General features: G+C 48.4%; 1 protein-coding gene across 3 annotated transcripts in view; it reads left to right on the top strand.

The window, feature by feature from the left end:
* BEGAIN (brain enriched guanylate kinase associated) overlaps positions 1 to 27,100 on the top strand; it is a 951,845-nt gene that overhangs the window by 461,785 nt on the left and 462,960 nt on the right. For all 3 annotated transcript variants that reach the window (XM_078662071.1, XM_078662070.1, XM_078662069.1), the window contains one exon: positions 23,997 to 24,063. In XM_078662071.1, the coding sequence (XP_078518197.1) occupies positions 23,997 to 24,063 (67 nt within the window). The remainder of the gene's footprint in view (positions 1 to 23,996; positions 24,064 to 27,100) is intronic.

The raw sequence follows: 27,100 nt of genomic DNA, 5'->3' as shown, positions 1-27,100 counted from the left end.
GTGGGCTAATTTTTATTTTTTTAGAGTTGAATTTGTAGCCCTCAAAGGCGAACCCCAAAATCATGTTGCTCAACCTGGTCAAATGATCCATTAAATCATCAATCAGGTAAATATCATCTACATATGACAATGCCTCCTCTTCTCAATTTTGATGTAACTGTTACCCTAGCTGAGAACAACCTGGGGCTATTCTTATACCCTTTGGGTAGTCTACATAATTGACACTGAGAGCCTAGGGCTGAGAATGCCGTCAAAGACCAGCTTTCAGGCGATATAGTTTGGCAGAAAAAACCCTTTGAGATATCTAGTGTTGTTTTGTATTTTTTGCGCACAATGTTATTCATTAATGTGGCACTGTGGGGGCGTGGCTAAGCACGCAACGAGGCTGGAAGCGTCCTAGAAGAGCTCCGGCGTGAACCTCCACACCGGGGGTAATTTATCTGATCAATACCCCGTCTAGCCGGCCACAAACCGGGGAATAGTGCTGCGGGAACATCGACCGGCATCGGACCAAGTTACGAGCTCCTGCGAGCTCTGGGTCCGCACCGACACCACAGCGGATATCTGAGCCGGGAGAGGAGCTGCTGCGCCGGCGGGACTCGCCACGCAAGACCGAGGACCGAACCGGAAGTGCGGGCCGCGAAGGCAGGCGGCGAGCAAGGACTACGCGGTGGGGGCCGAGCTGGGACACTGCACATCATCGCCGATCCCCTGACACCCTCGAGTGCGGCGGCGGCCGCTCGAGACCCGTTCTTGAGGCGAGGAAGAGGGACGCCCGTGACGAGCTGGAGCCGGCGACGGTGGGGAAAAAGAGCGAGGACACAGCTGCCGGTAAGGAGAGGACCCCCCCCCCTGGCTGCGGAATCGGCTGGCGGATACCCTCGGGGGAGTAAGTGCACACACCAGCGGCGGCGAGCGACAGGCGGGGGTCGCCATCCAGAGACCTGCATGCCCGCCTGCAACCCTAGACGCTGAAAACCAGAAGGGACACCCCGAGACTCAGGGACACTCGGGACGGGGCCTGGGGACCCCGCACCGCCCCAATAGGACCAGCGGGTGCGGGTGAAGCGAGGAAGCGCTCATACCAACATGGCGGCGCCTGTCCAGCGACCGGGCGCTGCGAGCCCATAACATCAGCACAGATCTGGAGCGGGGGAGGCACGCCCAGGCCCGACGCCTTTGGGAATCATAATACGACTTTAAGTCTGGAGGTGCTGGTGGAGAGGCGTGCGGGTGTTTCCGGGGCCGAACGCAGGACCTACGACACACCACCATTGAGGCGTGCACACACCAGCCGCCGCTGGCCACCAGAACCGAACGCACGACAGCTGGTGCAGACGGAAACCATCGCAGGGGTGCGTAGTGACGCAGCCTCCGACACCTTAAACGGGAAGTGACTGCCGTTGAAGATTCACCCAAGGCAGGAAAAAAAAACAAAAAAAAAAACAGTACTGCTGCGAGGGGTGCTGCCGACCGGGGGCCCTGCAGTCGCCGAGGGTGCTGAGGACCCAGCGCAATCTCGCACCAACAAGTGGAAAACGTCGCGGCAGAGCAGTGCAGGAAACAGAGCACACACCATCTGAGGCCGTCCACCACTGCTGACCACGCCTGGCTGGGGGACGCGGGGGCAGTGCAACCCGCACCGGAACAATAAAGCCCGCACACCGGCCTGCCTGGCCCGACCGGGGTCAACACACGGAACGCCCGCCTACAACATCACCTCACTGGCGTGGTGACGCTACACCTGCCCTGACTTATCGTCCAGTGGGACGAGGACCCATACAGCCCTACCAGGCCCACCTGCCCCGGACTGCCAGCCGGAGGGCTTTTCCTGCTCAGTGGCCAAGAGCCCTGGACCATTGCCGGGCAGCGACGCCGTGGGCCGCCCCTGCAGCGATACAGGCGGGCAGGAGCCTGCCCATGTCTGGAGGTGCGGGGAAGCGCACGGAAGCTGGGGGCACGCACCCGAAAGGCAAAATGGACAAGACTCCGAAGTCAAGTGAAGCAGACCCAGTAACGGCCAGACTGGACTCGGTCCTGGCAGCCATGGAACGGCTAGAAAACTCCATTCAATCCACCCGAACATCGTTGGAGGCGAAAATCGACAGAGTCGCCATAGACCTGATGCACCTGAGGGCAGATCACCAAAAACTTGCTGAACGCACCGCGACTCTGGAACATACCGTATCGGACCTGGAGCCACGAGTTACACAATCAGACAGGCAACTAAAGGACCTCCTTAACAGAGTCGAGTTCTTAGAAGACAGGGCAGAGGATGCAGAAGGACGGGCGAGACGCAACAACGTCCGAATAGTGGGACTACCCGAAAAATGGGAAGGGAGAGATCCTACGACACATGTGGAGGACAGGCTCCGCGCCCTGCTGCCGGAGGGCGCCCTGTCGCCTCATTTCATGGTCGAGCGGGCACACAGGGTTCCATCCAGACCACTCCCAACTGGCTCTAACCCGCGCCCACTACTTATCCGCATCTTGAACTACAGGGACCGCAACTCCGTCTTAAGGGAAACCCGCAAACTCGGCAGCATCCAGGTGGACAATGCCAATATAATGTTTTTCCCGGACTACACGATCCAAGTGCAGCGCCAGAGACACTCATTCCTGGTAGTGAAACGGCGATTACGCCAGCTTGGACTCACGTACTCCCTACTCTTCCCGGCAAGGCTGCGAGTGATAGCAAATGAAAAAACCCACTTCTTCAACACCTCGGAGGAGGTGGAAGCCTGGCTGGACAACGGGACGGACAAAAGCACCGCGAGGCCAGGAGACCAACCCCGAACAAGAAGACGCAGAGGCTCTAAACGGAGACGCGGACACAGGGCGCCTTCGCCAGCAGCGAGCGGAACACAACATAGCGCAAACCCACCCGAGGAAGAGATGCGTCGGGAACAACAGGAGGCCCTGCGAATGGTCACGGAACTCAACAGCTCACCGCCCCAGCGCTCTTTACCGGTCACCAGCCCCAGGGCATTATTGAGCGACGACGAGGCAATTTACGGAATACCGGACTCATAAATCTCTGGAGATCTACCCGGCATCACACCGCAGACGTCGGACCTGTTCGGATAACAGACCGATGCGCTCCGGCGCCTCCTCCCCCTCGTTCCCCTATTCCTTCCATTCTCCCTGCTCGCACTATCTGATCAGAGGGAGCGGAGTGCTGGAAGGAGAACAACATATGACATTGAAAGGCCATATGAGGGGTGGCCGATGGAACAGACAGTCCCGGCTGATACACGCACCCGAGACACAGTGAGTAGCTGCTGAAACCTGCAGAGCACTGGCTGTTAACAGGTGGACAGCCACAGGTAACTATCCTTAACTGGCCTCGCTAAATCGGAGGCCCCCCAGACCGGTGTCTCTCGGCGGGCCCGTGCCGCCGCTACACCCCGCAAACTGGCACATGCGGTGCCACGCTACCTAATGGACGCACTGCAGTGTCTATTACGAGGCCCGCTAAGTGGCCGGCTGGGAAAACAGACCCCCCCCATGTGCGACTATACACGCACTCATGCTTTGCTTAATGATAGTGACTCTTTCGCCCTGCGTGATGGGCAGCGACCCCCCAGACTTGAAAGTTGACTATCTCAGTAGAGTGTTTGGACGACTGCACGTTCAGCAGCCGACCTTATGGTATTATCCCCTGTTCATGTTCCCCCTCCCCCCTTTTTTTTAAATATGCTGCATCCACAGGCTAGTAACGAATTCATTATACTCAAAATTGCGCCCCACAGATACACGTGGCAATGTTGTTGTGTTGGGTGGTGGGAGGCTCTACAACGGGATATGTGAGGCTGGAAGGGAGGAGGGTGGGGCCCCACTGACGATCTGTGATGGCTGCGGTTAAGATCTGCACTTGGAATGTGCGTGGTATACATACGCCCTCGCGTAGGTACATGATCTACTCATACCTAAAGAGACACAAGGTCCAAATAGCACTCCTGCAGGAGACACATCTGACTGCACCTGAGGTACATACACTACGCAGACGGTGGCGTGGACACCTATACGCGACAGGTTTCTCCTCATATGCACGGGGTGTGTTGATATGGATGAGACCGGGGACCCCGTTTGACATTGAAGACTCTTACATAGATGGAGAGGGGAGACTGGTAGCTGTGACGGGGCGCCTGGATGGACGCCCGATAGTTTTGGCGTCAATTTACGCTCCCAACACTGATCAGCAGGGTTTTTTCACGAGAGTATCGACGGCCCTATCACACTGGCACGGGACCCCCTGGGTACTGGGAGGGGACTACAACTGTGTGCTAGACACCACACTGGACCGCTCCTTCCCACCATTACCCAATGCACCAGTAGTGGGCGCCATGAAGGCCCTTATGACCTGGGCCACTCAATGGAACCTACAGGACGTGTGGAGACACCGAAACCCGAAAACCCGGACATACTCATACTACTCGGGAGCCCATGACCTACACACACGACTGGACAGGTACATGCTCACTGAGGACCTACTCCCGTTAGCAACGGACGCATATTATATGGGCAGGACGCATTCGGACCACAATCCCCACATGTTGGAAATCACATGGGCGAACACACATCCTCCCGCCCCCACCTGGAGACTGCAGCCGGATCTCCTGTTGGACGCACCTTTCCGGGACTCACTGTTCACACATATAGTGCACTACTTCGAAGAGAACATGGGCACGGCCTCCACCCCCCAGATAGAATGGGATGCGTTCAAAGTGGTGATAAGGGGACAGTGCCTGGGCACGCAGGTCAACTTTCAATGGCGCGTTGAGAACCACCTCAAACGGGTAGAGGCAGAGCTGCTACGACATGAACAAGACACGGTGAGGGATGACGGAGCAGAGATGCGGGCCGCGCAAGCGGAGCACGAGAAGCTGATAGAGAGGCTGCGGTGCTTGAATTATGCAGCCCACACTGCACGCGCCCATGACAGGGGAGATAAACCAGGCAAGCTACTGACATGGTTAATTAGCAGGGAGGACAAGACGAAACCAGTAACGAAAATACTGGGAGCTACTGGGGTACTCCTGCCCACGCAACAGGAGATACATTGTGCGTTCACTAGTCACTATGACAAACTATACCGCTCTTGCTTGCCTACTCCTGCTCCGGACACTGAGGTATACCTCAGTTCAATACCGCTACCGATACTTAGAGATGCCCAACGCGACAAACTGGCAGTGCCCATTACCTCAGAAGAACTCCGGGTAGTCATCACGGCGCTCTCCAATGGGAAATCCCCGGGCCCCGATGGACTCCCAGCGGAGTTCTACAAGGCGTATCCGGACCTTCTGATCCCTGAACTGATCAAAATGTATGAGGCAGCGATGGAAGACTCCTCATTACCACCCACCTTAAATGAAGCCACCCTGGTCTCCCTCTTAAAACCCGGAAAGGACGGGACGCAGTTGGGTTCATACCGGCCACTCGCCCTTCTGAATACCGACTATAAAATATTAGCATCCACACTGGCCCGGAGACTAGCCCTATACACGCCCACACTGGTCCACGCAGACCAGAACGGCTTTGTACCTACACGTAGTACATCACAGAATATCCGCCGACTATTTAGGGTACAGGAATATGCCAGGACGCCTTGGCCAAGGTCGGGGTGTCTTGTACTAGATCTGGAAAAGGCATTTGATTCAGTGGAATGGCCGTATCTCAGAGCAGTACTGCAGAAGTACGACCTGGGAGAGGCGTACACGGATATGGTCGGCCTCCTCTACCGGATGCCCAGCGTACGGGTCCGGATTGGGGGCCTCCTGTCAGATACCATACAAGTCAGGCGGGGCACGAGACAGGGTTGCCCCTTGTCGCCACTGCTCTTCTCCTTAGCGATGGAGCCACTGGCGGAATTGCTGAGGAGGCAGGGTGCAGACTGGGGCATTCCATTGATAGATGGCACGCACACGGTCTCGCTGTATGCTGATGACCTGCTCCTCTACATTAGAGACCTCACACAGATACCGCAAGGACTCACAGATACCCTACGAGACTTCACGACCCACTCGGGACTGAAAGTTAACTGGGGGAAATCCGGGGTTTACCCCTTTCACCCCGATATGCAGGAATGTGAGGTACGACTAGGGGGAACGACGCTGTCCTGGCACGCAGGCGCCTTCAAATACCTAGGCATCCACATCTACCGGTCCCCGGCAGACGTGCTGGAAGGCAACTTGGTCAGAGCTATCTCCTCCCTGCGAGCCCAAATGGCTTTCTGGAGCACACTCCCGCTGAATGTCCCAGCCAGAGTCACCCTAACGAAGATGATAGCGCTACCGAGGCTCCTTTACTATTACTCGAATATACCGATGTACGTTCCCACCCGGATCTTCAGAGAACTGGAGACTATGATACGGGCGCTCATCTGGAATACAGGGAGACCCAGAGTGGCGCTGCAAAAATTATATGCCCGACGCTACTGGGGGGACTTGCGGTCCCCAATCAGGAACTTTACTATCTAGCGGCGCAGCTTCAATGGGTGGTGGGCTGGCTCGCAGGGAGGGACCTGACCGATACGGCTTCGGAAACACCGGCCCTGACCCAAGCACGGGCGCTCGCGCTGTTCCACCCCTTAGCTAAAGCAACCCGCGGGACACAGCTGCACCTTGCGGTGGCGCTTAAATGCCACAAACGCGCACTAAGACTCACGCGGGAGGTCACACACTACGCCCCCGCACTCCCACTGCAAGGCACGCCCAGAGTCAGAGGAGTGATCACCGCGACCTTGTTAGAAAGCTGGGAACGTGCGGGGATAGAAACAATGGCGGATTTGTACAAAGATGGCACCCTGATCCCATTTGGGAGCCTGGTGGAGGACGCCGATTTGCCGACGGGGCAGTTCCTACTACATGCCTCCATGATCCGAGAATTCACGAGACGCTGGGGAGACATGACCGAGGAACCCCAGACGCACCTGCTGATGCAGTACCTCCACATCATGGGGAATGGGTCCCATGTGATACATTGGCTAGCACAGGCATTACAGTCACACACGACGTGCACGCTCCAACCGCTGAGAGACAAATGGACAGCTGACAGAGGGAGGGACTGGACAGACAAGGAATGGGAGAGAATCCTGGAAGGGCCACGCCATGTACCACGCAACTCGAGGTTTAAAATCATACAACTCTACATCATACACAGAGCATATCTGTCCCCCGATAAAATAAACCGCTACTTTGCACTGGACACCTCCGGCTGCCCGCGCTGTTCGTTGCTAAACGCTGACCTTCTGCACATGCTGTGGGCATGTCCCAGGCTGCAGACGTATTGGCAAGATGTAGCTGCACTGTTAACGAAAGGTGCAGGGACAGACCTAAGATATACATGGGAAACTTGCGTGCTGGGGTTGTTCAAGAGGACGAAGCAAAACAAAGCCCTTGCCAGGTTCTGGGACCTGGGACTGATAACCGCCAAACGACTCATAACGCGACATTGGAAAGACGCGAATCCACCGCAAACGAAACATTGGTGCGCCTCTCTCACCTACTGGGCAACAGCAGAAGGCACGGTTCTCCGTAGAGAAGAGACCGCGGGACGGAGAGCCATACCGATTGCGCAGACCTGGGACGACCTCCTACAGGCCTTCGGCAAGGCATGTCAGGAGCAGGGCATAACATAGACTGGGCGACTCCCTTCTAACACGTAGGCATGCAGGTAGGGAAGGACACACGGTAACACCATGGCGAATAGTGCACATACACACATGGGACACGGAGCCATAACCTAGCCCTGCCTCTTCCACCCCCCTCCCCGGGGACGACCGACCTCGCAACCAGCTGACACAGAGCCACACCTCCGGACCGGTCCGAACATCGGACGCACCCCGCCACTCATCCACACACACCGATACACAATTGCAGAGCACTCACGTCTCACATGGACACGATGCCTGGCCACGGGACTTCGACAATCGGAGCCGTAATGCAGCACCCCCTTTCCTTTGAGTTAATGTTCGCCCCCTCCCCGATATTTCTTTTACTTCCTCCCTCTGTTCAGAGGTTGGTTTCACAGACTGTTGCCCCCCAGTTAACAGCGCTGTACTATTGTGATTACCGGACACATTCACGAGCACATATCATACGGCAGCCCACACCACATTAACCCGCTTGTAAAACAAAGGGTTCAGGCAGATCAGGTCGATTACCCCTTTCAAGGTTTGCCCGGCGTCAGCCGCTTCTCACCCAACTCACGATTATCAAATAAAGAGGCAGGCGCTGGAGACTGGAAGGCAGGAAACAGGAGTTTATTTCCGACGGAACAGAACACGTCAAATCAGACAACAGGGTATCTTCTCGAGGTGCTCTAAAAAGTTTCTCTACGGCTCCGTCTTTTATACACAGGTTTATGATGCACAAACATTCCTTATTGCAATAAAGACACTTTGAAGTACAAAAAGGGCATGTTTGGGATCCCAGCTCCAGGCCCATTCCCATACCGGCCGCTCTGATGTTGTTTTCCCCTCCCAAATGTAACATGTGATTGCAATCTGCAGCCGGACATTCCAACAGGACACGAGGGTAGGAGGGGGTAGTCTGATCTAAGGTTGGGCAGGCGATAAGATCACGTTTTGCTATGCGGGGCCGGGGGGGGGGTATATCCACGAGACCTAGTTTTATGACTTGGGACGGGGTCGGGAGGCCAGGTGTAGCCGGGGGGGGGTCATCAGAAGAGAGGAAGGGTGTTCCTGGGAGGAATGCAGGGGTGTCGGTCAGATCTAGGGGTGTGAAGGCTTCATTATTCACCGCTCCTCTGATGTGAGGCGAGGTCCTACTGTAGGAAGCAATAAACTGCATCTGTTGGGCTAGGTGATGGCCTGGGATCAGGCCGGGCAATCGGGCAGGGAGGAAGAGGTTACCGAAAGGGTCTGTTCTATGGGTGGGATGAAAGAGCGAGGGGGCAGGGGTTCAGCACGGAGGCAGGGTCGTGTTTAGAGGTGCGTTTATGGCCCGCGCAGGAGAAACCGGGGGCTGTCAGGGCGCGGGGGAATACTCGCGAGGCTGGGGAGTGGGAGAGAGAGAGAGGCAGGCTATTGGCAGTGGGCAGAGAGGTCATGACACAAAAATGGCTACTATCTATGTTCGTGATGGGGCCTAAAAGGGGACAAGATGGCGGGGCCACTGTTTCGTGACTTTCGCTTTACCTTCAACAGTGGCGAGGGTGAACACAAATGAACGCCGCTTATGTACATATACATTGTCATTTTCCACAGTCGCCGCTTTTTAACATAAGTTAGGTCATTTCCGTGTTTATCATAACTGACGGGGTGTACATATAGTCGTGTGTTGTCAATGAAATAGCGTTTGTCAATACTGGTGGACTTGCATATAACCGTGTGCAGTTGATGCGACATACGAGGTGGAATACATATAAATTTACATTTGTCGTATTTAAAAAGTGACCGATGAAACATTTTACAGGCAAAAAGTGGTTGAGGGAGGAATTTAGTCCAATACAAGCAATTAGTCAAGGGGTGTAGAAAGTTCCGAAAAAAAGGGGGGGGGGGTCTTCGCCACAGTGTCCTTTTAGTAGCGAGCCATCACTGGTAGGCTCTGGTAGTTCGTTTTCTTCCGTTGGCGCTGTTGAGCACCGGTGGTGGAGCTATAGGTCCAGCTCGGATCCTTCTTTACACGTCGCAGGGTGCGATCTGTCTTCTGCTGTTAGACCACAGTCCTGTTTCCTAACTAATCTTTTTAAGGGCGCCTCATGCTGGGCACCCGCATTTCTTTTCTCCTTCTGTGGCAAACCCTATTCTACCTAAATGCTGTTCTTTTTCTCTGAGTCAAAAATCCATGTGAAAGTGAAAGAGGGGTGTTTTGTCGGATAATCGAGGGAAAAGAGGGCGGAGTGGGACCAGATCTTTGAGACAAACCAAGGGAGCAAAGGGTGATGCGCAGGCAGGTCCATCAATCGGGCTCAAAGGGGCGGGGACTTCTGGCACGCGTTGGTCAACAAGTAGAGGGCTTCAAGGCAGCCCTCCATTCCTTCATTTTCTGCGTTTGAGAGTGGTGCATCGTCCCGCGTCCCGTTGCTCTGCGGCTCCATCTTAGGTCAAGGTCACACGTGCCTCATGATCTGTGGCCAGGCTGTGCGTCACGTCCGGCCCCTCTCTTCCGGTGACTGTGTGTCCTTGAATGGGTACAAAACAGGTTTTAGAGAACTGACAAGAGAAGATATTTATACATTTCAATTCCGTCCCAAATCTAAGTAGTTGGGGGTTCGTTCATCGGTCACGGTCAGAAGTTATCACTGTGGAGCATGTATACAGGCATGTCTACTGAGTATGTGCTAAGCCTATTTGGCGTTCATTCATGACGTACAGGGAGAGATCCGACTCTTATTGACTGTGTACTTCATCAAACTCGAAATCGGATCCTTCGGTAGAGACTCGTTTTTCTACCCCAAGCCCTGGCAGTCTTCTATCATCATGAGAGAGGGGTAGAGGCTAAACACTCTTTTCTCGGGGAGCAACAGTTAATCAGGGTCATCAGTTATACTTCGAGTTTACGGAGCTGGGGTTAAGCGGGAGGAACGGGGACGTTTTGGACATCCGTACTTGGGTGCGGAGGGGTGGGGCAATCTGGGCATAGGAGATTGTGTTTCTAACGAGCTGAGAACAGAAGGCCACTGACGTATAGTCCTCCTATAAAAAGGGCCAGATTAGGGGACATCAGTCGTCTTACCTGTCCTTTCCTTCATAGCCAATTCGAGTTCTATCATTTTTACAGAAAGGAGAGGTAGTAATATGGCAAATTACAATTGTTTTAGTTTCTGGCAATTTGTCGAACACCTTTGTGTTCGAAAAACCAATTAGGCTCGTGCCGGCGGGGCACAACGTTACCACACAAAGGAAGAGGGAACAGGGGGACCCTCGGAGAGAGAGTCGTCCGCATTTTAAATGAACTATTCGGTACACGTACGACATGGAGAGAAAGGAAGAGAGAGAGAAACGTGTACAATAATAGGCCATTTTAGTGCGCATACAACACAAAACAGTAGGGGTCATGTTATATAGAAACACAGACTGAGGGACAACGTAAATCCATATACTACGTACACATGAATTCAGGCGGGGGGGTACATGTATTTACATACAGAACTCAAGACAAAACATAGAACAGTACTTGGCCAAAGATATTTCCTCCTGCATGCTGCGCATCCTTAGTTTCCTATTTAATTCGCCTGGCTGTCTTTTGCTGTTGGTCTCTGTTGCAAATACTTACACTTTCGTCAATTGTTCGGGAACTAACCTGGTCGGGCTAGTACTTACGGTGGGATCTTTGAATCGTTTTTAGCGAATGGGTATCCAGGCTGAGGCAACGGAGGGTGTCAGTTGGGGGAACAATGGGCAGCTTCGAATTTCATGTCGTAAGAATCTACTCGTAGGTGCACGTCATTCTTGGTTGCATTATTCGGGGGCCGGTTGGAGTCATATTTTTGTCATACTGCAATAAACCGCCAAGTTTCTGCTTCAGGCCACCCCTCCAGTCCCTGGGTTCAGAGAGAGAGAGATGGTCGTTTCTAAGTAAGGGAGTGTTATATCTATGTCTGTTCGTCGTGTATAGGTACTATGTTCAGACCCCCTTTTTCCCCATTCCATCGGCCGTTCAATCATCACTCAAGTCGTACAAAAACATGTCTCTTATCAGGTCAACGCGTGCAACGTATATCCAGTCGAGTTACACACATCCGGTCATACACGCGTGCATTCATATCACCCAAATCCGCGTTGCTTAGGTCTTCTCCACACTTTAGTCGATGTTCCGATGCGACCTGCAGAAAGAAGGGGAAGAAGAAGGGGTGGGGGCAGCGTTTAAAACACATCCGCGCGCATAAACCCAAAAGGCTTTTACTTACCACGTATTCGACCTATCTCCGCGGGGTGCAGTCCCTTCCATCTCGGCGTTTTAAGCCCAGAGGGACTGGTGGTGCGGGTGGCATAATCATTGATGGACTGTATATTGCATAGATCGCCCACGTGTGGTATTGCGGATCTTGTGTGGGGGGGGGGGGTCGAAACAAAAGGGTAGTCAGTGTAAAGTGGGGGGGAACTCGTGTTCTTCCTTCGAGGAGGAGGGGTGGTCTACAGTGGTACCGGGTCTGGCTTATGGGCATCTGAAACAATTTCCCTGAGATATGTGGCATATAAAGAAAAACTGAACATCGGGACCTTTGTCGATTGCTTTATGTTGCACTAAAATAAAATAAAATGAACAACACACGCAACGAACTTGGACCATTCATATTTGCAATATTTCTGGGTACTTTGCTTTTTAACCTTTAAGTGATCGAATTGCCTTATGTTGCCGGTATTTTACGTATATCGGAAACAATGGTCATGTATTCGAACTTACCAATCCAAGAGCTACGACTATTTTTGCTTTTCACAAAACTTTTATTTAAAAAAATGTTGACGTACAAATGCAGGCCTACAACCACGTGGGCCGGCCACGGAGCAGACTGGAACTGTACCTGAGGGCATATTTATTTGAGGAAAACGTAACTGAGTCGGTGGTCGTTTTATTTCATCAAGGTACGATAAGTGCAATAAAATTATATCGAAAATTCATTGTGGGCAAGTACCATAAGTGTTGAAAATTCGAACTTTCAATAATACTGTAATCAATGACGCGTCAGAACTTAATATCAAATCATTGTCGGAATGTTCAATCAATACTCATCCCCTCCCGCCATGTGCTTCAAAAAAACTGCATACATATCTCATGATATCAAATCTGAGCATCCGGAACACAACAGGGAGTTGCGGGTTTCGTTTGTACCGGCGCCATTTTGGGTGGGGTCAGGTGGGTCCAAGTATAGTCAAAATGTCTCCACCAACTCGTGGTCGGACCAGAACCTCTTTCGGCAGTCCAGAAGTTTCGTTAAGGGGCAAAAGAAGGGACCGGTGACATGAACCATCAATCAAAGAAAAGGGAGGGGGCAACAATCTTTCCTACCGGGTCATACTGATGTTCCACCGGAACTGATCAAATCGGTAGTCTGCAGTATTTTTGGTCATTCAAAACTGAGGCTGGCGCCAGCATGAGGGCGCCAACGTCTCGTGGCTACGTCTTGGTCGTTCTGCGGGCAATCATGGCAGTCGTTCCCCATCGGGGGCCTGGGGCCCCTGCAGTTCTCGTAGAATCTTCAAAGCTGAGGAGAACGCTTCTGGACGGAGGACTCGTTTTTCTAGCTGGCCAGCGACCAGGCCATCCTTGCACGCCAGGCTCATTCCCGCAGAGTCGACAGCCATTTTTAGGAGTTCTGCAGCTACCGGCAGTCACTGGGTCGAAAGAGCAGACGGATTCCATCCTGCCGGGCGAGGCGTCGTTGCACCGCCGCAGTGGACGAGACCCTGCTGGGTGAGTGGAGCGTCGCTGCACCGCAAGAGTGGACGAACCCTTTGCCGGGTGCGTGGAGCGTTGGGGGTGCAGCTGAGGAGCCTCCACCTGGGGAGGTGGGAGAGGCTCGTCTGCGCCGCCTCTCCCTCCCAGTGCACCCCACGCCGTCTCGCTGACATTCGTTATGGCTGGACCAGGCGATGAAAGAGGGGGGGGGGCGGAGGCATATGCAAGACATCCCCCCCCCCGTGGCCTGCAAGGCGCCGGGAGAAGAAGGGAATGGGAGGACCAGTTCATTCTGGGCCGGGCCATTCACCCCGCAACTTCTCCGGCCTATGGCGGCCAGCCGCTCTTTACCACGGTCACAGGAGCGGGTCCCCCGGTCAGTCAACCGCGGGGCTCGTCGAGCGGAACGCTGATACATCCTGGGGGCAGGCCTCGGCGCGTGGTGTCGCCTCCGGGCTATTTGCGCAATGGTCCTCAACCCCAGGCCGCCACCAACGCAACCTCGCCAGCTGATGGCTTTTGTAGACTTTCTAACGCCCAAAAACCTACTAAAAAGTAGCCCAAAGTAGCCCAACATTGCTACTTTGAGGAAGGAGGGACAGGAACGGCGTCAAGCAGGCAGCGAATTGCATTGTGGGTTTGGTGTTGCAGCTGTTTGCCATGTAAATAGTTGTTTAATATATAGTTGTAAAATAAAACGTTTTAACATGTTCCCTTGCTGGAGTGTTGTATATTTCTAATATTTGCCTAGGGTTTGTCGTTATTTGGGCGGGGTGGGCGGTGGAGCCGAGCTGTCTTGCAGTCATAGCGTCGAGTTCGGCTCTTCTCACTAGTTTCATATTTCCTGAGGGGTTGTTCCTAATGTTTCCATTTCAGCGAGGTCGAAAAGAGATCTCATCAGTGGCCTACTGATGTTGCTCGATTCCTTTTGCTTTTCCTAACGATTTTTATGTTCTTTAATTTGCTAGCACGATACAGCGGCTAATCCGCATTTTTCTTTATATATGTCCTTTTTATTAGGGGTGTCCTCCGGTGGAGCCAGATGGTCTACCTCTAATAAATGGTCCGGGCTGAACCAACTACTGAACAATGGGGAGAAGATAGGCATGACTGGTTACAACGGGGACTAAAGTCTGCACTACCTATCCTTCACTACTTTGCGGAGACTAGATAGAAAATGTCTATTCTAAAGTATTCGCAAATAGGGAATACCCAAAGAGAGAACCAATTCCAAACAATCAGTGTTCGGACAAACAATCAATCAATCAAATGAGGATTAAAAATAGGCGCGACGGGTTACAACGGGGGCAAAAGCCTGCGCTACCTACCCTTCACTATCTGCAAAGAGAGAGGTCTTCCTGTTCCTCCCTGTTTGTAGGCAGAGAAGATCCTTTCAGAGAACCAATTCCGAACGATTAATGTCCGGTCAAACAATCAATCAGTGGGGGATAAAAATAGGCACGACGGATTACAACGGGGGCAAAAGCCTGCGTTACCTACCCTTCACTATCTGCAAAGACTAAACAGAGTATGGCGACTCCGTGCTTGTTTGCAAATAGAGAATGATCCAAAGAGAACCAAATTCCAAAACAATAAATGTTTGGGTAACAATCAATCGAATGGAGAGGGAAGTAGGCGCGACGGGTTACAACGGGGGCAAAAGCCTGCGCTACCCACCCTTCACTATCTGCAAAGGGAGAATACTCCTATCCTTCCCCGTTTGCAGACAGGGAATCTCTCAGAACACAACAATCAAATGCGTAATACTAGTATTTTCCAATGACAATCAAACAATCAATTTGCAATTCGTCGTGTTACACGACCTTACCCGGACCGCATGGACAGTTTCTCGTCTTCCGTTTCCAGCGCCCGATCGTCCTCTATTCTCCGTAATTGCTGTGGCACTCCTGATGGTTCCCAGTCAGGACCGTAGATCACTCGAGAGAGGTCTGCTCGGAACCAGTGAAGTTCGGATGATCGGCTGCCAGACAAGGGTCTATCGGGCAGGAGCTCTTCCCGATCGTTGCAGTCGTTCACTCTGTCGTTGGGACCACTCCCACTGGATCCACGTGTCGCTGATGGGCCCCACGTTTGGGACGCCAATTGTAAAACAAAGGGTTCAGGCAGATCAGGTCGATTACCCCTTTCAAGGTTTGCCCGGCGTCAGCCGCTTCTCACCCAACTCACGATTATCAAATAAAGAGGCAGGCTCTGGAGACTGGAAGGCAGGAATCAGGAGTTTATTTCCGACGGAACAGAACACGTCAAATCAGACAACAGGGTATCTTCTCGAGGTGCTCTAAAAAGTTTCTCTACGGCTCCGTCTTTTATACACAGGTTTATGATGCACAAACATTCCTTATTGCAATAAAGACACTTTGAAGTACAAAAAGGGCATGTTTGGGATCCCAGCTCCAGGCCCATTCCCATACCGGCCGCTCTGATGTTGTTTTCCCCTCCCAAATGTAACATGTGATTGCAATCTGCAGCCAGACATTCCAACAGGACACGAGGGTAGGATGGGGTAGTCTGATCTAAGGTTGGGCAGGCGATAAGATCACGTTTTGCTATGCGGGGCCCGGGGGGGTATATCCACGAGACCTAGTTTTATGACTTGGGACTGGGTCGGGAGGCCAGGTGTAGCCGGGGGGGGTCATCAGAAGAGAGGAAGGGTGTTCCTGGGAGTAATGCAGGGGTGTCGGTCAGATCTAGGGGTGTGAAGGCCTTCATTAATCACCGCTCCTCTGATGTGAGGCGAGGTCCTACTGTAGGAAGCAATAAACTGCATCTGTTAGGCTAGGTGATGGCCTGGGATCAGGCCGGGCAATCGGGCAGGGAGGAAGAGGTTACCGAAAGGGTCTGTTCTATGGGTGGGATGAAAGAGCGAGGGGGCAGGGGTTCAGCACGGAGGCTGGGTCATGTTTAGAGGTGCGTTTATGGCCCGCGCAGGAGAAACCGGGGGCTTGCAGGGCGCGGGGGAATACTCGCGAGGTTGGGGAGTGGGAGAGAGAGAGAGGCAGGCTATTGGCAGTGGGCAGAGAGGTCATGACACAAAAATGGCTACTATCTATGTTCGTGATGGGGCCTAAAAGGGGACAAGATGGCGGGGCCACTGTTTCGTGACTTTCGCTTTACCTTCAACAGTGGCGAGGGTGAACACAAATGAACGCCGCTTATGTACATATACATTGTCATTTTCCACACGCTGACATACGACAGTGGCCATAAAGCGCTCACAGACAACAGCATCACCATACCGAGCTAAGCGGCCGATCCGCCCGGAGAGGTCCCTTATCTGGGAAACATCACACCGTGACACACAGTATGGAGTGGTGGGCAGCATAGAGGGCAACGCACGGTGGGCGCACCCTGGACGACATGATGAACCGGGTACTCTAGTGGGATAGATGACGCTACATGCAATGAGGTGTAACGAGGGAATGTTATCTGGTTACATTGCCGGTTTTCCCACTGATGCCAACGGCCCAGTTATGTGGCGATTGTAATAACCGGAATGATAACTGCCGTTATTGTTTTCATATGTCATACACATGCTAGCCTGATTTATGCCTCCTCATTGAAATGTGCTCACAGTGATGTAACTGTAGGTTAAATGATCAATAAAACATATTTTAAAAAAAATGTAATGTGGCACTGTGTGTATTCCGTACTGGAAATGTCTTTGTGCATGTGTACAGATGTCTGTAGTCTAAAACTAGATGGTATGAATTATCGGGTTTCATTACAGGAAATAAAGGATTATTCATTGAAGAGGTACAAGTTTCTATTACACCTTGGTATTCAAGTTGATCTAAGATCTCCCTGACTTGTTTTTTTCTCTTCTTGTTTAATAGGGTAGTATCTCTGTGGAGTTGGATTATTTTTTATTGGGATTACTTGGTGAGGTGACTCAGCATTCCATCCTACATGGTTGTGATATAGTGCTGGAGCAAGTGCTACTGTCCACTCCTGTTTGTATGAATGTTTTAAGTATATTGTAACAAGGTCAGAAAAAGCCAGTAAAATTACCGTTTCTCCCTTTGGACACTCCATAAGAATCTCTGGCAGCCAATCATTTTCAGCCAAAAGGATGTCATAGCCAAAAGTCATGTTCTCTCAAAAAAGAACTTTAATTTTCCTGGGTTTCTCCCCCTCCATTTGGAGTGTTAGCTCTTGTAACCGATGAGGGACACTTCTCCTTGTATCAGGTGTTTCCAACTGGATGTGTTAATTCTGTTCTTCTTGTCTGTGTTCTGACCATCCTTCCCTCTCAGAGCTTTTTAATGAACCCTGAAAGGAATAAGAGGAATGTGTATCAGTGTCCTGATACCTGTCATGTTTCTTGGTGTTATCCTTTTCAGGTTCACCCACGAGTTGAGGTTTTGTTGCTCTAGCTCCCAAACTATCTACCTAATTCGGCATAGGTATCTTTGATAATTTTAGGTAATTCATGCTCCTGTTGTTTAGGAGTGAAATCCCTCAGGCATTGGTGAATTGCCACTGCTGCTGCCTCCGCATTTATGTTTGCTAATATTATAGTTGATACCTGGGCAAAATGTCCTAACAATTTAATCCCTAAGTTCAGAGCAGGTTTCTGCTCCATACTCATTCTGTATTTGTCTTAATACATCTGGTATTACTGCTATTGAACGGATACCATGAGCTCTGGTATATATGGCAGCGAAAACTGTACCCGAAGAGGTACAATCCTCTACCTTGCGAGCTATCCCCATTGGCAAGCAGACTTTGAGCATTCTGTGTTTTTATTGAAGGCTTATGTGTGGGAGCCCTGCCTCTAATTGTGGTATTTTCTGAGCTATCCAGAATGGCATTTGTTCACGTCTAGTGGGCGTTTTACCCATAATTGTGTGTAGTGTTTTTAGAGTTATTTTAGTTTCGGACTCTTGAATTAGTCCTGCTGGTGTAGCCCTTGTTGGCTGAAGTGTAAGTGTTCTCATCACAAAATGTGTCAGGTTTCTGTAAAGTTTTATTTCTTTATGTCGTGGATATAAGTCTGCTACTGGCATTGAGTCAATGTCTGGATGCGGTGTGCAAGCCGCTAGGACCGGCCAGGTCGCTTCATCTCTGCCAAGCGGACTGAGTCTTACTTTATCTTTTGTGTGTGGGAGTGCGCCTTTAAACCAGTTTATGTGCTCCTGGTAGGTGAGCGGAACTTCAATGTCCTCGTATGGACAATATTCCCCGTTTCATCATCAGTGTAAGAATGAAATGTGTTTGTGCGTGCATCTTCTGGTGGGAACTTAACCCATGAATAGAATACCTCTGTTCTGTAAGACTTGTATGCCTCAATCATGAAGGTTACTGTCCCACCTCTAGATGTGACTCCATAGTCTGCCAGTTTTAAAGTAAGTTCAGTTCTGACATTTTCTGAAATGTTTATTTTGCCTTCTAGTTCTCCTTCCTCCACTACATTTGCACGTGCTGGCGCAGTGAGGTCTTCATCAGCCATTGTTGAAAATGTTTTCAAGGAAACTGAGATAAGGTTTTATGCCTAATAGGAACTATTTGACCTTCAAGCTTGAATAAACCTACAGCCAATAAATAGGATATGCTTACTCAGCTGCAGCGGAATTTTCCCTTCCCACTCCAGACATCTATGCATGTTTAAACAACATAGACTATGGGATTGGTGTCCAGACTGATTCCAGACACTCCCACCGGGTATGTGCGCCTGTATACCAGCTAGCTCACAGTGCCACTGTAAACTCCTCTTACCAAGGAGAGAATAATTCTTGGCAACTATCGAACATGACAACTCTGTCCCATCAGGGATCATGGAAACAGTACAGTACTTTTCACTCAGTCACTCATGCTCACTTTGTCTCAGAGAGATACTCAGAATAAACGGTGGGGACGTTTTCAATAAACATTTATTGAACCATTGTCATTCTAGTGCAAAATAGGTGTGCTGAAACAACCATAAGACAGAAACAGATTTAAATGGTTATAAGCTCAAACAGAGTAAAAGGATGGAAGATAGTGCTTAAACAATGAATACAGTCAGGTTTATAAATACAAGACAGTAATGATGCGTACTCCTACGTTGCAACCCTACCTAGGTGTACCTAGGTGTACCTAGTATGTATTATTATTATTATTATATTTAAATGTATAGGGTGCAACAGCTACCCGGAGGTTTCCCGGCGCCTTACGAACACAAGCTAAACAACAGAGGAACAAGAGAGACAAAACTATATATTAAATAACCAAGTTTTGTTGCCTTTCCTAAATTTGATATAGTTTTGTTCCAAGCGAAGTGAAAGAGGCATTGAATTCCACTGAGCAGGAGCGAGCAAAGAGAAAGAGCGGCCGCCTATAGGGGTCAGTTTGAATCTAGGGGTCACAAATTTGGCTTGCTTTAGGATCTAAGGGCACAAGTCGGCTTGTATTTGTGAACCAGGGTGCTCAGATAACGAGGGGCCGTGCAGGCATTGATTTTGTACATGTAACACAGAGCTTTAAATTTAGATCGATTATCAATTCTTAGCCAGTGTAGGTCCCGGAGTGACTTAGAAATGGAGGCTGTTCAAGGTAGCTGACATAGGAGTCTAGCTGCCGAATTTTGGACCACTTGTAGCCTACGGATTACATCCTTGTTTGCCCCTAAGTACAGGATATTTCAGTAGTCTAATCTTGAGATGATCAGGGCCTGGACAACCGTTTTCTGTGTTGTAGAAGGCAGCATCCATAAGATCTTTTTTAACCATTTTAAAATGGTAAAAGATATTGACGCAACTTTAATTGCTTGTTGACGCATAGTCAACTGATCATCTATTATAATACCCAAGTTACGGACAGATTGAGAGGGTGCGGAAGGGAACCCATTTGGTGAGGCCAATGTTGGGGTCCCCAAAGATCTTTATTGCCGCCCAAAATCAAGAGTTCCGTTTTTTTTCCATTCAATTTAAGTTTAGTTGCGTGCATCCATCCCGCAATATTTTGTAAGCCTATTTTAAGGGATGGTGATTTAGCGGTGCTATTAGGCGAAGTGAGAAAATAAGATGGGGAGAGGAGTTAGCCTAACGGCTAGGGCGCTCGACCTCGGACCTGGGGATCTGGGTTCGAGTCTCGGTAACAATGCCAAAAACCTCCTGTGATTCTGGGCAAATCACTTAATCTCCCCGTGCCTAAAATGAATGCGTGTCCTCATGTAACGTAACTGGTGCTATGTAAAGCGCTCTAATACCTGATTCAGTTCGGGTCTAGTTCGCGCTATATAAAACTCTGCAAAAAAAGATGGGTATCGTCTGCATAAGAAAATATCGTAAGTCCAGCTTCCTCTGCTATGTCAGCTAGGGGGCTAATATAAACATTAAAAAGTAAAGGACTTAAAATCGAACCCTGAGGAACTCTATCAGAAGAGACGTGTGATCTGGAGTTGGATGTTGAAGAGAACACTTGGAATGTGCGATTAGTTAAAAAGCATGCGAACCATTTCAGTGCAAGGCCGCCAATACCCTTAGAATTAAGAGTTTGAATAAGAGTCTCATGTGATATGGTGTCAAAAGCGGCACTTAAATGTAACAAGATGAGTGCCTCTGTATCGCCTCCATCCAGTTGATGGCGAATGGTTTCCGTAACTCCCAGAAGTGTAGAGTTCCATTGAGAATCCGGATCTGAAATCCGATTGAGACGAATACAGAATATTTCGGCAGTTCACGAATTGGGTCAGTTGGCAGTTAACATGTTTTTCTAAAATTTTTGAGAAGGCGGAGAGCAGCAAAACTGGACGGAAATTAGAAGGAACCTCTGGGTCAGAATTTGCTTTTTTCAACAAAGGAAGGATCATCGCATGTTTCCAATTGGCAGGTATTTTTGTCTCAGCAAGTGAGGCATTGAGAAGGTCCATAATCCATTTCAGGATCAGAGGGTCCAGTTTTTTATTGAAATTGGAAAAAGGTCCTTAGGAGAGCCTGATTTGATACTATTCAGGGTATCTTTAAATGACGTTATGTCAAAAGGTAGCCATCTATCCAGTGTATTCTTTGTAACATCCGGTAATTCTGAGGAAGGGGTTTGTAGGTGTTGAGCCATGAATCCCCCTAGGCTAAAGCCAACCCCATTACCTAAAGTGAGAGACTGTGGGACCCCGTCTTGGTCTAGAGATGGACACCCCACAAGGGATGTCAGACCATTGCGAGCTGGAACCTCAGCATCTTGCTTCAGTGTTTCAGCATGGAAGTCTTTCTCCTCTGCCTGCCCCAGTAAAGATATGGTGTATATATACCCAAAAGGTACCCTCAGGGTTCTACCTTGCTGTGTCAGGTCAGCTGAGGATAATGGAAGGGATGACCCTTATAAATAGTTATTATGCAGAAGATGGTAATCCTGCTGTGATTCTGAGAATCCTTATGCATCATTAATGAGGCCAGTTTTCGGGGAAAAAACACATGACAATTATGCAGCGCTTAACCGCATGCGTGCTAAAGGCATTTCTGCTGTGCGCTGGGTTTTTAAAAAAGCAGCGGTGCATGACGAGCTCAGCTCGTCATGAGCGTACGAGAGGCGTAACTCATGACGAGCTGAGCTCGTCATCCGCCTCGAAGGGGTTAAGTAGGTAAAAGGTTAATACCAAAAACCGTTATGTAGTACAATGGTAAGGTAAATGTAGGTGAAGGATCAGGTGACTACTCAAGCCTATATTGGGGTACCCTACGAAACACAACAGACCTGTCAGACTGACCTTTGCTCAGTCTGACAGACACAGATCATGCGCTACAAAAGATGGGGTAGGTCTCCAGCACTGGTAATGATTGAAGATTTCTATGTCTGGACTTAGTCGTATTTATGAAAATTGAAAATCTCCAGCAGGACATGTATGAGCGTCACATGGCACCTTTACAAATTGCAAAAAGTGCATTTGTAAAAGAATTCGCAAATTGGTGGTAATTTGCGATTTCTTAGCCTAAATTCGCAAAACTGAAATGCTTCATAAATAGCATTTAAGAAATCGCAATTTGCGTTTTCTTAAATGCTTACGCAATATTAAGGAATCGCAAAATTTGCAATTCCTTAAAAATTCCTTAAAATTGCGAGGCTTTTTGCATGATACATACCGTTTCCCGTTTTTTTGTCGCAAACGCTGCTAGTTTGCGATTCGCAGCGTTTGCGACAAAAAAAACGCTTGATACATCTGCCCCTTAATCTCTTGTGTTACCCCATCCTTTCATTGCTAGCCATTGATCAAGAGGCACAGATTCAATTCCTTTTTCCTAATCAGTGCTGAAGAGGCAAAAATCTGAATCTTTCGGCCCACTTCCGGTGGTATATCTAGCACCCTACCTTGAATGCTTACAGACTGCTGATACTGCAGCACAGACACCAAGTTAGATGGCACATCTGGCCCAATATAACTTCATATATATGATTTCTGAACAGGATGGGAGTAAATGCGTGGTTTATCACAACTATGTTTATGGTCTGAGCTGCTGAAAGAGGGAACTTATTGGCTGGTGTCTGGTTGAACAATTAAAGAAATGTCAAGTGGCATAAGGCAATTACCAGGATATATGTCCTGGCTTTTTACAAAGCAATTAACTTTACTCTGTTATAGCCAATTATAGATATTTACAACGAAACTCTAGCAAATGACAAGCTTCCTGCCTCCCGCTGAGCGGAAGCTGTTGAATTAATCATGCAAAAAGATGAAAAAGCTCATGTTTTTTTCTCCTTTTACCACCCAATATCTTTTTTCAGTCCTCACATAATAACCAGTGTTCTTTACGCCAAGATTCATCGCCTATAAATTCCTCTTTATAAATGTTTCTCGCTTTTGTCATTCTCAACACAATGTAAACAACCTGCACTTTGTCAGTCAGTTTCAGATTGTTTTAGGATGAAGTCAGTCTTCATCGAGATTGCTTAGTCTTCTTCCTAAATCAGACATCTAACTTCCAGAACAATGATGAGGTCCTATTGCTCCTGCTCCCCGGACTGGGAGCTGACTCCAATAATCTAGTCGTGCTCATTTTAATGAAAGCTTGCTTCATATTTTGCCTGCTTTTCCCTCATCGCAAATAAAACATACCGCTCTCCTCCCAATATTTATTTCACGTGAAATGATAAACCATATTACATGTTTGAAGTACAAAAACAAAGTAACATAAATGAATCATTCGCTCATAGCTTTAGCCATAATAAATCATAATTTCATACCACCAATTTGGGGCAGAAGGAGAAGTATTTAAATCCGCTCAGCTCCCATGGCTTCAACCTTAACTCCCTAGATTGCCTGGTATAATCTTGTTCCAAGCACTCAACAGCTTCAGCAACGAGTTCACCAACTGATCCTATAGCTAATGATGTACAGAAACAGAATAGCAGCCATTGAAGTTTCCGATGATTCGCCTAGTGTTTTCATCCCTGCGTAATAATGTAAAGTATATATAGCTCGATGTCTTATTTCTACAATGAATGATGTTTAATGATGCTTAATGATCTACTTTCTCTCACACTATAAACACAAAGTTACTGCACTTGTGTGACCCATGTTACAAATGCATCGAACTAACAACAAACTGAATTAAGCAGCTTTCAAGAAAAGTCAGTGGTAATAAAAACTCTCAAGTTGGCAGATCAAACGCTAACCGCATTGCACAATCTGTTTTCTAGGATACAGACCAACTACCTGTCCCTACAAAGAATTAATCAGGAGCTTGAAGAGAAACTTCACAGGATGGTAAGTTTTTATACATCAACAGCTTTACTAAAAATAGCTCTTTGAAGCTCAATGTGCTTGTGTTAAACGCTCTGACTTCAAAGCCTACTTTGTATCTCTTATTTATTGTACTTTTCCTTTCCTGCATACTTTTCTACTGTATTTTAGCAAACTGTGAGCTGTTCTGATTGGCAGTCTGTGAGAGCAGAAGCTTCATTCAGATCTGCCCTGGGTTTGATTTCTAAGGTGTGATGAAGATGTCATTGCTTTGTTATTCTAAACTGTCAAACTGAAGGAAAGGCTCAGCCCCCCTTTGGGATGATGACTTGTAAAGTTGTCTTAAGTTCTGTGTATTCCTAGCTATGATCTTATGTTTTCCTTAGCCACAAGAAATGCTACATTTTGGTAATCGTAGTATATGGAAACAGTCATGAACCCTACAAAACATTCATGCCCATCTGCAGCAGCATTCCATTGTCCACATAGATCACTTAATTTTTGGAACAGGGTGTCAAATACACTGTCATTTACACTGTAACAACGAGACACATACACTGCAATAGGGAGACATATGTAGAGGTCAGGGAATACACCGACCCTGATAGATTGGTTCACTGAACACACTTGACACCCCCACAACCGCATTATTCTCAAACGAACATGGACATCATGGTAACTGATAGAGGGATCTACACCTACTGTGTCAGACAGAAACATACGGAAGTGGAGGAGGACTTGTGCATTGGGACAGCAACATAAGAGCACTGGGACCGTGAATGCTGCAATGCTGAGGCAGGAGCCCATTGACTCAGGGTCAAGAAATACACCTACAATGGGACAAAGAATGTACTATTCACTGAGCCATTCATGCCTCTTTCTAAGTGCCAAACTTTTCCTTTAAAAAAAAAGACTGTCCAACAAACATCTTCATTTTCCAGGTGCTGTAAATAGTGTAGGCCATCCACATGAGATCTAAAATTCAGTTCCGGTAAAATAGGTATTACAAACTCTTGCATTGGGGCTTCATATAAAGAGCAAAACAGGAACAAATGGCATATGTTTGTGCAGATAGTTGGTCACACCTAAACAACGATCAATAGCAAGACCAACAGTTTTAGATTGGAAAGGCTACTACAAGGTGGATTTTACAAAATTTAAAAATGGATACGTACTGCCTATAAAGAGGGTTCGTGACCCAGGTCAAGTATGGTTCTATATCGTTTGTTGTCACTAGTGGGACATATCTTACTAGCAAAGGTATGCTTTGTGCTTTCCTTAGCTTTATATTTGAGCAGTGATTTAGATACAGTTCTTTGAAGCCTAACGATTCAAAAGACTTCTTTAGGTAGAGCAGCCAGGGGGTCTCAACCAACCTAGACAATCAGATATGCATGCGCCTACCAAAGAGGCCTCATGATTGGACCATACCTTAACCCATAGCAATAAAGCAGAGAGGCAAAGACAATCTGTCAAATATTGAAGGCCAAGTTCTTTATGGCATAATATGTTTGTCGTACCTTGGGAAACCTTTAATAATCTCCTCAAAAAGGAGTTTCGCACTTTTTGTAAAAGGTATACATTTGTATGTCCTCAGAGGCCGGCACCATATGATCCTGCTGAAACACATTTCGTTTTATAGAGATGGAGTATCTCTTTAACAGGTTTTTGTCCTAATTTCTGTGTGAATCTAAATAACAGGTTTTTGTCCTAATTTGTGTGTAAATTTAAATATTGCTTCAATGTTACTTTTAAAATAATTACCCTAACAATTAAAAGATATCTCCAAGCCAAGGAAGAGTTGAATAAAATCGTTAAATAATGGAAACGTTGTACTTTCTCCAGTATTGCGCTCCTCCTCATATGAGTTTTAGTTTTGTATTTCGTGGCCCTCGTGTCATAACAAAGGATTTACCATAGTTGATTTTAAGATCTATTGTAGACATACAGCTTTATTAAACATCCAATAATATTTGCAGACTGTTTGCCATTCATGCAACAGCACAGCATAGTCCGTATACAATAGAATAGGGACTTGGTGCCCCCCCTCCATATTAGGAATGTTGTTACCTAAATTGACCAGATGTTTAGCACTGAAGTTTATAAATAGCAGGAATAAGACAAGGGCTAGAATACATCCTTGCCTATCTCCTCGCGTAGATTTTATCAGGGGGATAATTTCACCCCAGAGTCCATTGTGCACTCTCACAGTCATGTCCTGATGTAAACATTTAGGTAACACTAGGAGATCTGTCTACACCCCCAGCTCCTCCATCGAAGTCCAGAGTTTGACACGATTAACTAGATCGGAAACAGTAGATAATTCGATGAAGGCCATATTGTGTGATCCTTTTTTGGCTGAGACATATTTGCTTGCTATTAAATACAAGTTTAGGCATTGGTCAATTGTGCTTACCCCTGACTTGAAACCAAATTTCAAGTTTGACAGTATTTTCTTTATCCGTTGCCAGATTTTCCAGGCGCTCTAGTAAGACTCTGTCAAGAATCTTTATGCGTGGGTCGATTAAGGAGATGGATCTGTAAAATGTCAGTGAAGTCCTGTCTCCTTTTTTATAGATTGGGACAATGATGGCCGATTTCCACGATTCGGGGATGTAACACCTAGCAACATTTCTAAAAACATTTGTGAAAAGTGGAGCCCACAAATCTGTTTGATTTATAAACATCTGGTGGTATGTCATCTGGGCCTGGCACTTTCCCCACTGTATATTTTTTTATTGCTACCTCCACTTTCCTAACCTCAAAATGTAAAGAGTCAGGCAAAATTTCAAGTCTATGCTGTGCTATATCGGTATTTAGGGGAACAATGGGAGTGGCTTCTGAATTGAAAATAGTCGTAAAATGCGCCACACATTTATCTGCGGGATCACTATCTCTATTTTAGGGGCACTGGAATCTGAGAATTAGGGCCTATTAATCTATATTCCAAAAGATCATACTATCTTTTAATAAGCTTGCTTTCTGTAGATCATTCCACTCTTGCTTCCTAATCTCCATTTCTTCTCTTCTAGTCTTCTTAATGTTGCCGTCTGGCAAATTT

This window comes from Lissotriton helveticus, chromosome 9 (assembly GCF_964261635.1).
Source record: "Lissotriton helveticus chromosome 9, aLisHel1.1, whole genome shotgun sequence".
NCBI classification, from domain to species: Eukaryota; Metazoa; Chordata; class Amphibia; order Caudata; family Salamandridae; genus Lissotriton; species Lissotriton helveticus.
Note: the sequence above shows the minus strand (reverse complement) of the source record. Positions and strands in the feature narration are given on the sequence as shown.